This window comes from Microcaecilia unicolor, chromosome 11 (assembly GCF_901765095.1).
Source record: "Microcaecilia unicolor chromosome 11, aMicUni1.1, whole genome shotgun sequence".
Taxonomy (NCBI): Eukaryota; Metazoa; Chordata; class Amphibia; order Gymnophiona; family Siphonopidae; genus Microcaecilia; species Microcaecilia unicolor.
In genome coordinates, this window is record NC_044041.1 from 190,847,611 (window position 1) to 190,860,788 (window position 13,178).

The 13,178-nt window shown below is 45.9% G+C and overlaps 1 protein-coding gene across 1 annotated transcript in view; it reads right to left on the minus strand.

Moving 5' to 3' along the window:
• LOC115480562 (discoidin, CUB and LCCL domain-containing protein 1-like) overlaps positions 1–13,178 on the minus strand; it is a 90,864-nt gene that overhangs the window by 16,256 nt on the left and 61,430 nt on the right. Inside the window, exons 7-10 of the mRNA XM_030219328.1 lie at positions 12,511–12,548; positions 10,193–10,393; positions 4,118–4,242; positions 295–454 (exon numbers count right to left, since the gene is read on the minus strand). Of these exons, the coding sequence (XP_030075188.1) occupies positions 295–454; positions 4,118–4,242; positions 10,193–10,393; positions 12,511–12,548 (524 nt within the window). The remainder of the gene's footprint in view (positions 1–294; positions 455–4,117; positions 4,243–10,192; positions 10,394–12,510; positions 12,549–13,178) is intronic.

The following is a 13,178-nucleotide window of genomic DNA, read 5'->3' on the forward strand; positions in this document are numbered from 1 at the left end:
GGGAGGAAAAAAAAAAAAAAACAAGGATAGGATCATTGAGGAAAAAAAAAAAAAGAATAAACGAAAATAGGGAAGTGGGGAGAAACATCAGGGACGTAGGGAAGAATGCCTGTAACCGGAGCGAGAACCCTCAGTGAGCGTGAAAAGCCTGGCGAAAGAGCCAGGTCTTTATCACATGCACTTACACCAGCTATAGGGTAGTGTAAGCGGTTGCATTTAGATGCACAGAACTCAACATTGGAAATATGAGAAGAAACCCATCCAGTATGACCGGTCTATAGAGGAGTTTCTCACCGATGCCTCTATTGGGTGATGCCTGGCAGCCTACTAGAGCTACATTCAACGCTATCCTCTGATTCCAGGTCTGGGGAGCCACACGAAGGTACTGAGCCAGAATAGGAGGAATGAAAACATTGTAGACTTGCAGGTGAGGGTCTTGATTCCCCTCAAACACCTAAGTATAGAAGGAAAAAAAATAACATATAGTAATACATTTCTCAGTGCAATAAAAGTGCCCCTTCCAGACACTTAAACACAAGGGGATATGTGGTGCAGATAGTAATTTTTATTTTTGTTACATTTGTACCCTGCGCTTTCCCACTCATGGCAGGCTCAATGCGGCTTACATGGGGCAATGGAGGGTTAAGTGACTTGCCCAGAGTCACAAGGAGCTGCCTGTGCCTGAAGTGGGAATCGAACTCAGCTCCTCAGTTCCCCAGGACCAAAGTCCACCACCCTAACCACTAGGCCACTCCTCCACTGTTGTTACTATTTGAGGATGTCAGGACGTCAGACTCACAGAAGCAGAAGCCTGCGCGGCCACATTGGTGATCTGCAAGGGCCGACTTCTACATGGAATGTTGCTAGTGGAATAGCAACATTCCATGTAGAATCTCCAATAGTAGCAACATTCCATATAGAATCTCCAATAGTATCTATTTTATTTTTGTTACATTTGTACCCTGCGCTTTCCCACTCATGGCAGGCTCAATGCGGCTTACATATTATATACAGGTACTTATTTGTACCTGGGGCAATGGAGGGTTAAGTGACTTGCCCAGAGTCACAAGGAGCTGCCTGTGCCTGAAGTGGGAATCGAACTGTAACAGGGTAGAGAGTAGCTAGATACAGATGCTCTGAATGGGTGTAATCCAGGCAGGGTTTGGGTTTTTCCTATTCCTCAGCACAGAGGTTTGGCGTGATACAGCTGGTTGCTAGAAAACAGGCATAACTGGTGTAGACCCACCCAAAAATCAAGGATGCCAGAAAGCCCTAGGACAGTGTTTCCCAAGTCCAGTCCTGGAGTACCCTTTTCCAGTCAGGTTTTCAGGATATCGATAATGAATATGCATGGCAGAGATTTGCATATAATAGAGGCAGTGTATGCAAATCACGTTTATGCATTATTCATTGTCGATATCCTGAAAACCTGACTGGCAAGGGGGTACTCCAGGTCTGGACTTGGGGAAACACTTTCCTAGAAGCAGGAGGGGTACAAAGGGATACAAGAGGGATACAGAGCAGGGGCATAGCCAGAGTTCGGCGAGAGGGGGGTCCAGAGCCCAGGTGAGGGGGCACATTTTAGCCCCCCCCCCGCCATTACCGCCCCCCCCCTGCCACCAACTTTGCCCCCCCCCCGGCGCCTACCCTCTCGACCCCCCCTCCCGCGGCCAACCCTCCCCCGCCTACCTTTGCTGGCGAGGGACCCCAATCCCCGCCAGCCGAGGTCCTCTTGCTTCCCGCGCAAGGCTTCGTTCTGTTTTTGACATCCTGCACGTTGTATGTGCAGGACGTCAGACTCACTGAAACAGAACGAAGCCTTGTACAGGACGTCAGAAACAGAACGAAGACTTCCACGGGAAGCAAGAGGACCTCGGCTGGCGGGGGCTTGGGTCCCCCACCAGCAAAGGTATCCCACGGCGATGGCGGGGGAGGGTTGGCGGCGGGAGGGGGGGGGGGGGTCCAGGACCAAATCTACAGGGGCCCAGGCCCCCGTGGCCCGACGTAGCTACGCTCCTCAATTACAGAGAATTCTGTCTAAAGGCAAGATTCTGTACCTGAGAGCATAAAACTGCTTTCTGGTAACACCCAGACCACCTAGGTCAGTTTACTGGTTCATATCATTTTCTGCTGCTAAGAAACTGCCAGAGATGCCTAGTTACCCAGTTCCAGACTGGAGATTTTGGGGCAATTAAGGATATCTGACCACCCAATCCTGGTTCATTATGGGTATGCAGCACTGATTTGAATGGGCAGGATCAGGTACTACAACTCCCACACTCCTTTGGGATGTAAGTTCAAAACCAGAACTGGCCAAAAAGTTCCAGCCTAGAACTAGGCAACCTGGAAGCTGGTTTTTGGTTTGACGCTAGGCTGTGCTGTATGTGACTATATGGTTGCTTAGCTTTAACAAACATTTGCAAACTGGTATCTTATGTGGCCGAATCTGTCTCTCCTACACCTCCTCCTAGTGCCACTGCATGCAAATCTCTCTCATGAATATTCATAGTGGATATCCCAAAAACTAGAGTGGCCAGGGTGCCTCCAGGACCAGTTTGGGAAGCACCTAGTCTAATTCTCTTACAGATATCCTTTCAGCAAACATTAAAACCAGTTAGATATGCGCCATCTTTTAATCCATGGTTTAATTTATTTGATATATCAACTTTTGTCAAACCATAATAAAAAAGCCCCCCCCCCCCCCCCAGGAAAATAAACTGAGTGGCCCACTTATACAGTTAGGGCGAATACAATGGGCCCCTGCATGGGAGGTTGCAGCCTGTCAGGGAAGGCTACATGGGAGGTGGCGGGTGGGGGGACTAACCCCTCTGGATTCTAATGTTACAATTCCCTGAGCACAAAGAGTGAGGTAAGAACACTCAGCAACTGAACTGAAGATACATTAGCATCTCATTTGCATAGAAAGGCAGACAGTGGAAATTGCTGGCTGTTAAAAACCCAAGAAGGGAGAAAACGACCCTGTTAGGCCCTGGAGGGGATAGCTGTTTACCCCAGTACTACAAAGAACCAAAAGGCGATTGATTGCTGGGGATCCTAGACTCACCATAACTGCAAAAGGGGACACAAATAATGACCCTACAGCAGGTAAGCTTAGCCTATTTTTGTAAAGGTGTGTGATAACTAACTATATATATATATTATTTTTTTTACACAGAATAAGGCAAAGGAAGAGGGTGGTAGTATTTAAAGGACTACATGTAACAGATAATAAGAGTAAGGAGGAGGAGATTAAAGGATCTAGTGAACCCTCAGTTTTATCACTTTGCTGTAGGGCAAATATTTTTTTCAAACGAGTTTTCAAGGAAGATCTCAATTTGTGGTAAGACAGTTCAAGTCTTAATGGTCCAAGGATACAATTACAGAGCGAGGATGTCCTACAGAGAAAAAGCTCTGTTCCTTGTACATTCATAGTGAACCTGTCAGACAGTAGTTATGAATGGAGCAGAGTTCTAGGAGGGAGATAAAGATGAATAAGGGAGGAGAGGTAGGAAGGGGTAAGACTTTGTGAGTAAAGTACGAATTTTGAACTGGAGACAATGGGTAACCAGTGGTGAAAAATACATAATGGGGTAATTTGGTCAAACCCACTGGCATTCATTCTTTCAATGAAAAAAGCTTTCAGAACCTCACTGTTAAATGATGATTGAAGAAGTTCACACACAGTGATTGTTTCCCAAAACATACTGCTGTTCGTCCCCACCATCCTTTTGTGGGCAGGAGGCTCTCTTGAATAAGATCTCTGGTACCACCAGACTTCCAGAACTTACCACAGTCCTAGGAGATGTGATGTAACCCATTTCCTGGAGGACAGTCCTGGAATTCGGATGTCCTGTCCTCCCCATCCTTGTGCAGTCTGGTATCTGCTTTTAAATGTGTTCATTTCAGGTAGAAACAGCAGGCCTTGAAATCCCAAAATGCATTACAGTGGAAGTTCCCAAACCAGGACTGGCCTCAGGTCTCCTTTTGGAAGCTGGATCCTGTCACATCCCTACAGTGCACTTTTGTGTTATTAAGCAGGCTGAGTAGTCTTAAAACCAATTAGTGCAGGCCTATTTTTCACAATGCAACCCCCACCCAAGGTTCTCCTGTATCTTACCTTCTCATCCTTCCCAAGCCCAGATTTATACACCCTCCATTTTCTTCCATTTTGACTGGATAAAATCTTGTAGGAGGTCACATAGAAATTATATTTCACATCAGCAGATCCCTTGGTTATAATTCCTGTAAAGCAATTCAAGACAGCTCATTAGTGTAACACTCTCGCTCTCTCTCTCTCTCCCAACAGCACTGTTAACTCAAGTCCTGTCCGCCTAGTATATATTTCAGTAGGGTTACCATATGTCCGGATTTACCCGGACATGTCCTCTTTTTGAGGACATGTCCGGGCAACCGGGCGGGTTTTGCCAATCTGCCCGTTTGTCCGGATTTCTGGACAAACGGGCAGATTGCTAGACTCCCTTCCCCTTAGTTACTACTGCCCTGGTGGTCTAGTGACCTCTTCCGCCTTCAGGGCAGAAAAGAGCCCCCTCTTTCCTGCCCGGAGCGCTGCCCTGCATGCATCCTTCGTGTTCCTGATCTCGGCGCCGATTCAAAATGGTCGCCGAGAGTTGACGTGACCTCGCGAGACTTCATCTCTCAGCGGCCATTTTGAATCGGCGCCGAGCTCAGCAACACAAAGGATGCATGCAGGCCAGCACTCTGGGCAGGAAAGAGGGGGCTCTTTCCTGCCTCGGTCACTAGACCACCAGGGCAGTAGTAAGGTAAGGAGAGGGGGGTGACGGGGAGAGGGAGGGGTGATGGGGTGTGTGACAGGGGGGAGGGGAAAATGTGACATGGGCAGAGCGAAGGCGTGACAGGGGGCGGGGTGGGGTGTGTGGTGGGGGCAGGGCATGTGTCCTTTTTAGGGGACAAAATATGGTAACCCTATATTTCAGTATACAAGACAATGGGAATACTGAAGCCCCTTCTAGGCTGCAGTCTTTCCCCACAAAGTGATAAAGAATTTTAACAAATTTATTGCAAATGTCTCAGCTGTTCAAAGTCAGTAGTATAAAGTGCACAGTGACAGTTCTGGTTTCACACAATTATCTAGTCAGGGAATCAGATGTCTCTCTTTTGCTTTTTAGAACAAAGGTCTTCTCAGCTTGCAAAGCCATCCTCCAAGGCCATGTGCTGTTATATTTCCCTTCTAAACTGCATTCAATGACCTTTCACCAAGATTCAGTAATTCCAGCTGCGCCAAAATCAAGGTAAAGTCTTGGGAGTTCTCGAAAGGCCAGTAATAAACAAGGAAAACCTACCGAAATACACTAATCGCAATGCTCACTTTATTTTTCAGGTTCATATGTTAAATGTTTGTGTCTTTATTTTTGCCATACGTTTTTGCAGTGGCGGCCCCACCATTAGGTCAACTGAGGTGAGGGCCTCAAGCGACATTCTCCAGTTCCCTCCTCAACCCTTTTCCCCACGTTTACCTTATTTTTTTTTTATTTTCCAAAAGGCAGCAGTGGCAACTGCAGCGATTCCCATAGGCCACCCTGCCACCAGCACTGGTCTCTTCTCCCCGCTGTGGCCCACTTCTTGACATTTCCTCAGAGGCGGGACGCAGTAGAGCGAAGAGGCCGGTGCTGGCGGCGCAGCAGCAGGGCAGCCTGCTGCCGCCTTGTGGAAAAGAAAAAGATAAGGTAAACGTGGGGAAGAGGGTTAAGAAGGGAAGGTGGGAGATGCTAGACCAGGCATGGGCAGCATCTCATCTCTGTCCCAGAGAGTAGGGTTAAATGGTCAGTAGGGTTAAATTCTCAATGGAGGAGGGTAGATAGTGGGGCTCTCCAGGGGTCCGTGCTGGGACCACTGCTTTTTAACATATTTATAAATGATCTAGACATGGGATTAACTAACATAGTAACATAGTAGACGACGGCAGAAAAAGACCTGCACGGTCCATCAAGTCTGCCCAACAAGATAAACTTTTTGTGTATACCTTACCTTGATTTGTATGTGTCATTTTCAGGGCACAGACCGTATAAGTCTGCCCAGCAGTGAGGTAACTAAATTTGCTGATGACACAAAGTTATTTAAAGTTGTTAACTCGCAAGAGGATTGTGAAAAATTACAAGAGGACCTTACGAAACTGGGCATACAAATGGCAGATGACATTTAATGTGAGCAAGTGCAAAGTGATGCACGTGGGAAAGAGGAACCCGAACTATAGCTACATAATGCAAGGCTCCACGTTAGGAGTCACCGACCAGGAAAGGGATCTAGGCGTCGTCGTTGATGATACGTTAAAACCCTCTGCTCAGCGTGCACTGCCAATGAAATTCTTTCTATCCTGGAGAAAGAAAACAAGCACAGAGCCTAGCATCTTCAAGACTGGTAAAGGGAAATAAGGTTAGGGAAATCAAGCATCCAGACTGCACATCAAGCTCCTACAATTCAGAAAAAGCCCGATATGAGGCATGGAACAGTAGCAGTAGAGCTTTGACAGTGGCCGATGACTTCACGATGCTCATTTATCCTCGCTGAGAATGGAACCAAGCAGTTGAACAGAACAATAAGGAAAATGCACAAAAGTTCTTTGACATTTTTAGAAGCAAAACAATTATATTTTCCCCTTTGTCCCAGGATGCTGAATTAGGGCAAGTAATCCTCCAGTTGTGCATTAAAAGTGGTGTGTCAAGATGTTTTCCATCGCAGTCATGCTGCATTTTATGGACAGAGAATATAATCATTTTGAACAATTTCCAAACCACCTACTAAGCATTTCACAAATATTCAGTAGGTCTGACTGCTCTGATGTTCCTAACTCCTAAGTGCCCCCATGAGATGTTATGAAATAGCAAAGCAAAGCCACCCTTATTAACGTTTGACAGTTAAAGATTTATGTGGATAGAAATTGGCTGTGTGTTTAAGGATTGTGGCTTAGTCTCCAGCTACCCAACCAAAGTCAGCTGTGCGAAACAATAGAGGACTCTGAAAGCAAACCTGTTCTACAAGGGAGGAGCTGGTTTCAGAGGATTTTAGGGCAATACAGCCTCCCTGCAGCCCTAGGGTCCTGGAGCAGTGATAGCAGGAAGGTATGACAGCCTGGGCAGCCCTTCTACAGATGACAGAAGGAGGTATTCCCGTAGAGCCTCCCCCCCAACCCTTCATCAACTTTCACTGCGGGAACCCCGTGTGGGGGGAGCCCAGGCACTGGATGAACAGGAAATTAAAAGGGAATGTGGCGCCAGCCTGCAGGTGCATTTTATTAGGGAAATTCCAACAGGCAATATCAGGCTTTGGCATCAGGTATCTCAGGGTTTGCTGCAGGAATGCTGGTACCAGAGCCCTTTGCCAGCACACTGGACAACAAAGCCTGCATGAAGCAAGTTTTAAAAGTATTCCTGGAGTGTCCCCTAGTCTTTGTACTTTTGGAACGAGTAAAAAAACGATTTACTTCTACTCGTTCTACACCACTCAGGATTTTGTAGACCTCATTTAAGTGTGCCATGAAATACGCACAGCTGAAAGTATTCTATACGTTCTGCACTTCACTTGGTGACATGCCCATGGCCTAGGGGTTCCCAAACCTGGCCTAGGGGAACCCCAGCCTGTCAGGTTGTCAGGACATCCACAATGAATATGCATGAGGTCGATTTGCATACACTGCTTCCCTGGTATGCGGATCTGTCTCATGAATATTCATCGCGGATATCCTGGAAACCCGAGTGGCTGGGGATCCCCCAAGAAAGGTTTAGGAATCACTGCCATGGTCCATCCATGCTCAACCCAGGTGTGCACCCCCCTCCCCCGCAGTTACCTGTTAGGCAACTTTGATGTGTACATTATAAAAGAGCGCCAAGAAGTTATGTGCATAACTTTCAATTACTGATGCCAATCATATGCGTAAGTGACATATGTGCGCTATTGGTGCCTATAATTAGGTAGTCAACCAACCAAATAAAGCGCTAAGGGTCTCCGAGAATGGTAAACAACAAACTTCATTAAGGGACTCAACACGGACTGTGTTTCGACAAGATTGTTTGTATCAGGGGTCCGTTAAAAACAGCACAACATTTATATCCTAAAACGTCAATAAAAAATATAGGACCCCTTTTACCAAAGCGCATTAGCGTTTTTAGCACGTACTAAAAATAAGCATGTGCTAAACACTAGAGAGATGCCCTTATAGTCCTATGGGTGTCTCTAGCGTTTAGCATGTGCTAATCATTAGCGCGAGCTAAAAACATTAGTGCGCCTTTGTTTCCTGTTTCTGACAGCCTGAAAATTCTCGGAGTTACAATCGACCAAAACCTCACACTAGAAACCCAAGCGAAATCTACAACAAAGAAAATGTTCCACTCAATGTGGAAACTCAAACGAGTAAAACCTTTCTTCCCGAGAGAAATATTCCGCAATTTGGTTCAATCAATGGTACTAAGTCAACTAGACTCCTGCAATGGAATCTATGCAGGATGCAAAGAATACATCATAAAGAAACTCCAAACTGCCCAAAACACCGGAGCTAGGCTTATATTTGGAAAAACGAGATTCGAAAGCGCCAAACCCCTATGAGAAAAGCTGCACTGGCTCCCAATCAAAGAACGTATTGCGTTCAAAATCTGCACTCTGGTCCATAAAATCATCTACAGCGAGGCCCCGGGATATATGACAAACCTCATAGACTTACCAACCAGAAACACAAAACGATCAACACGCACATACCTAAATCTCCATTACCCAAGCTGCAAAGGACTCAAATACAAATCAACCTATGCATCCAGCTTCTCCTATATAAGCACGAAACTATGGAACGCATTACCAAATGTCATGAAAACAATGCACGACCCATCAAACTTCCAGAAATCATTAAAAACCAACTTGTTCAAAAAGGCATACCCTAATGATCCAACTTAAACGCCAGAACCCTGTAACACAACGAAATTAATACTTGAACTGGACATAACTTAACTCCTCCTCCTGGATTCCCTAATATGTTTGTCACTTTTGATCTTTTACCACAATATCACTCTGTATTTGTCATACCGGAATTGGCGATCGCCTTCACGGTACTATGTAAGCCACATTGAGCCTGCAAATAGGTGGGAAAAACGTGGGATACAAATGCAACAAATAAATAAATAAAATAAAAAATAAATAAAATAAAAGACCCCCACAGGAACCTAGTAATATTTACTTATTAATTTTATTTCTATCCCATGTTATCCTAATAGATCAGGTTCAATTTGGCTACAGCATTCTTACTAAGCTGTGGAAAGCACTAACTCGTGCTTACCACAGGTTAAAATGAAGTACAGCGGGGTGTGCTCAGGCATCCTGCGGTAGTTTTTTCGTGTGTGTGTGCTACTCACATGCTAAAAAATAAAATAGTACTGGGGGTGTGTTTGGGGGGAGAGTAGCACGGCTATGCTAATCGGTTAGCATGTGGGCATTGCTGCGCACAACCTGATTAGCGCATAAGCCCTTAACACCTACAAATTAAGTGTCGGTAAGTGCTCATGTGGTAATGGCCACAAGCTAATGGGAAAATTAGCGCATATTTCAGAAACAGGAAAATCGGCCATTTGCCAGCAGTCTACAAGTGGCCTTAACGTGCGGGAAAGACCTGAGCTGGGGACGGCGCAGGGCAATTTTTACTGCTGCTTAGTAAAAGGAGCCCTATATTTTTTAATGAAGTTTTAGGATGTAGGATATATATGGCTTTTGAGCTGTTTTTCACAGACCCATGATGCAGGCAATCTGTTGAAACACGGCTGTGTCGGGTCCCTTAAAAAAGTTTGTTCATCCATTCTTGTAGACCTTCGCTGCTTTTTTTGGTTGGTTCGCTGGCTTTGTGCTGTTGATTCTCTCTCCTTTTTTTTTTTTGCCTATATTTACATGCCAGCTTTTAGAATTGCTCTTTAACTGACCAGGCTGTGGCTGAAACTTCATCTGTTAAACTAGCCAACTCAAAATTTGGCAGGTTAGACAGAAGCTAGCTAAAAACATGGACCGCCTGAGCCTCAATCTCTCTTCCACCACCCCAAACTCTTGATCGAAAAACTAGCATTCTAGAGCCTGGATGGAAATCTGGAAAAGAATATACGAGTAAGCTGCCAAATCCTCTTCCCTCACCTAAATTCTTCTCCCTCTACCCTCAGGAAAGATGAAAAATCCAATACTTACTGACCTGTGATGTTCCTCCGGCCTCCCAGGTCAATCTCCAACCACTCGGACACATGGCCATATTCAGCCACCCAAGAGCTGGGTACTGATTCTGCTCTGAAGTTTGCCCTCTCTGGTGACCAGGTCATGTGTTGCCCTATAGGGTCAACACCCTTCCAAGATGAAGAAGCATTGAAGTGGGCAACATTGAGTATATCATTGCACACTGGGGAAATAACGGAAAGGAAAAAATTTAGCATGGTTTGAAGAGGCAGAGGGGTTCTTGCTTCCTGAGAAATCATGGAAGGGGAGAGCAGTTACTAAACAGTTGCTGTGTCTTGAACAACTGAAAAAGAATGAGTTATTAGGTAAGAGTTGAGTCTGTCTTAATGAAAAATTCTTAAGTTGATGGCAAATGAATTCCCTTATCAAGTACAATGCTGTCAACCTGCATAACACTTTATATGCATACTACTGGAACCCAGCCCGTTTCCTCAACAATGAAACGGGTCCTAGGAAGGCTCTCTTGTAAGCGATTTTTTGTCTCTCCCCTGCCCTCCCCTCCATGTCCAGCGATTCTTCCCTTCCCTCCCATCCCCTCCATGTTCAGCGATTCTCCTCTTCCCTGCCCTCCCATCCGTGTCCCGCGATTTTCTTCTCTCCTGTCCTCTCCTCCCATCCAATCCCATCCATGTCCATCGATTCTGCTCTGCCCTCCCCTCGATGTGCCGTGATTCTCTCTTCCTTTGTACCTCATCGTTTCCCTTCCGTTGGTAACATCCTGACGTCAGCTCGCCTCCAGCGTTCCCTTCCCTCTCACTGTTCCGCCCTCTGACGTCATTACGTTTTGACGCGAGGGCGGGGCAGTGATGGGGAATGGAACGCTGCAGGTTGGCTGACGTCATGAGATGTTACAAACCCAGGCAGCCAGACAGCAATGGAACGTTGGAGGTGCAAATTATTATATAGGATAAACATCCAATCAGGGATGTTTTAATCCCTTTGGAAGCCTTGTATACTAGTACTTGATCTCCCTCTGACCTTTAGTCCCACTGTCTCAGTTTTTGCATTCCGTTGTCCATAGATGCCAACTTTTTGAAATTATTGGGGGTGCTAAGCCCAATGGAAATAACCCCTCTATGGACACATACAAGGAATTTTCTCAATACTGGGGGTGCTCAAGCACCCACAGAGTCAGCTCCTACGCCTCTGTCCTTTCTTTCCTAGTTGGCCTTCTTACTTCTCTTAGCTTTCTTCTCTGTTGGCGCATTCCATTGGTATTTTGGCTCTCTTTGTCCCTTTCCAACTGACCTTAATTTCAGTGGTGGATTAAGACTCTTTGCGGCAGCCAAGCACCAAGACTTTGTTGACCATGGACCCTTGTTTCCCATGGGCGTTAGTCACCTGCTATGCAGGGATAAAGCTCCTTAGTATTGTAGCTGCTCTTTAAGAGGCCCTTTTACTAAGCCGTGTAAGCGTCTACGAATGCCCAATGCGCGCCAAAATGGAATTACTGCCAGACTACCACGTGGCTCTTGTGGTAATTTCATTTTTGGCGTGCATCCAATATGCGCGTATGAAAAATATTTTTTTGTTTTTGGGCGGGCAAGTAGCATTAGGCGCACGTAGGTCATTACTGCCCGGTTACCGCATGAGTCTTTACCATCAGGTCAACGGCTGGTGGTAAGGTCTCAGACCCAACATGGAAGCGCAGCCATTTTCATTTTGCTGCACGTCCATCGTCCATTTTCAGCAAAAAAAAAAAAATAAAGGCCTTTTTTACAGGAGCGCTAAAAAATGGAATCGTCGCGCGCCCAAAACCTACGCCTCCACTACCGCAAGCCATTTTTCAGCGCGCCTTTGTAAAAGGACCTCTAAGTATATAAGTACAAGCGAATTTGCCAGGAAACCTGTGGAGGACAGGCGCGGGTGGGAGTTTACTCTTCAGGACAGGTGTAATCCACTGGACTGTATTCTACACTGTACCAAATATCAGGGGGACACTGAACTGGAATGGAGCATGTGAATATCGATAGCTTGATCTGTACCCTACAGATGGGACTCGTAACACTGTAGTCACTTCATATTCCCCGGACAGGATGAACAGAGAAGGTTCACCTCGAAGTTAGGAAGTCCCCTAGAACCTTGTTCTTCCTCCTTCCAATCCTATCCCATCTCCCTGGTTTTTTAAAAATTTACTTCAACAAAGGATGTTTATGATCGTGTGATCTCGCTTCCTCTGTTTACACCGCTTAGCTGTACAGTGTCTGGGGCTGCGTTTTGTTTGAGGTGTTCTAGCATCCACTTCTAGCATACGACATATCAAAAAGCCAAACAGCTCACCTCTGTGGAACATCAGGCGCTTTTCAGATAAAGACCCCCTGTGTTTTGAAAAAAAAAAAAGAAAGAGTAAAAAAACACTGCAGTTAATCAAGCAGGCTCTGCATCTGTATGGCGCTTTTTTCAATCAAAGAACAGAATAGGTCTCAGCCCAGTGGCGTAGCTAGGTGTGGCCATGGGGGCCTGGGCCCCCTAAATTTCTTCTGGGCCCCTGTTCAATGGACTTTTCCTTCAGGAATCTGTCCAAACCCCCCCTTAAACTCCATAAGGCCAGCTGCTGTCACTGCATTCTCCAGCAACGAGTTCCCGAGTCCAACCACACGCTGAGTAAAGAAAAAATTCCTCCTATTTCTTTTAAATCTACCATATTCTAGCTTCATCTTGTGTCCCCTGGTTCTATTGTTGTTTGAAAGTGTAAACAAACGCTTCACTTCTGTCCGCTCTACTCCGCTCATTATCTTGTAGACTTCTATCATATCACCCCTCAGCCGCCTTTTCTCCAAGCTGAAGAGCCCTAACCGTCTTAGCCTTTCCTCATAGGGAAGTCGTTCCATCCCTTTTATCATTTTCGTCGCCCTTCTCTGCACCTTCTCCAATTCCTTTATATCTTTTTTTGATGTGCGGCGACCAGAATTGGACACAATATTCGAGGTGCGGTCACACTATGGAGT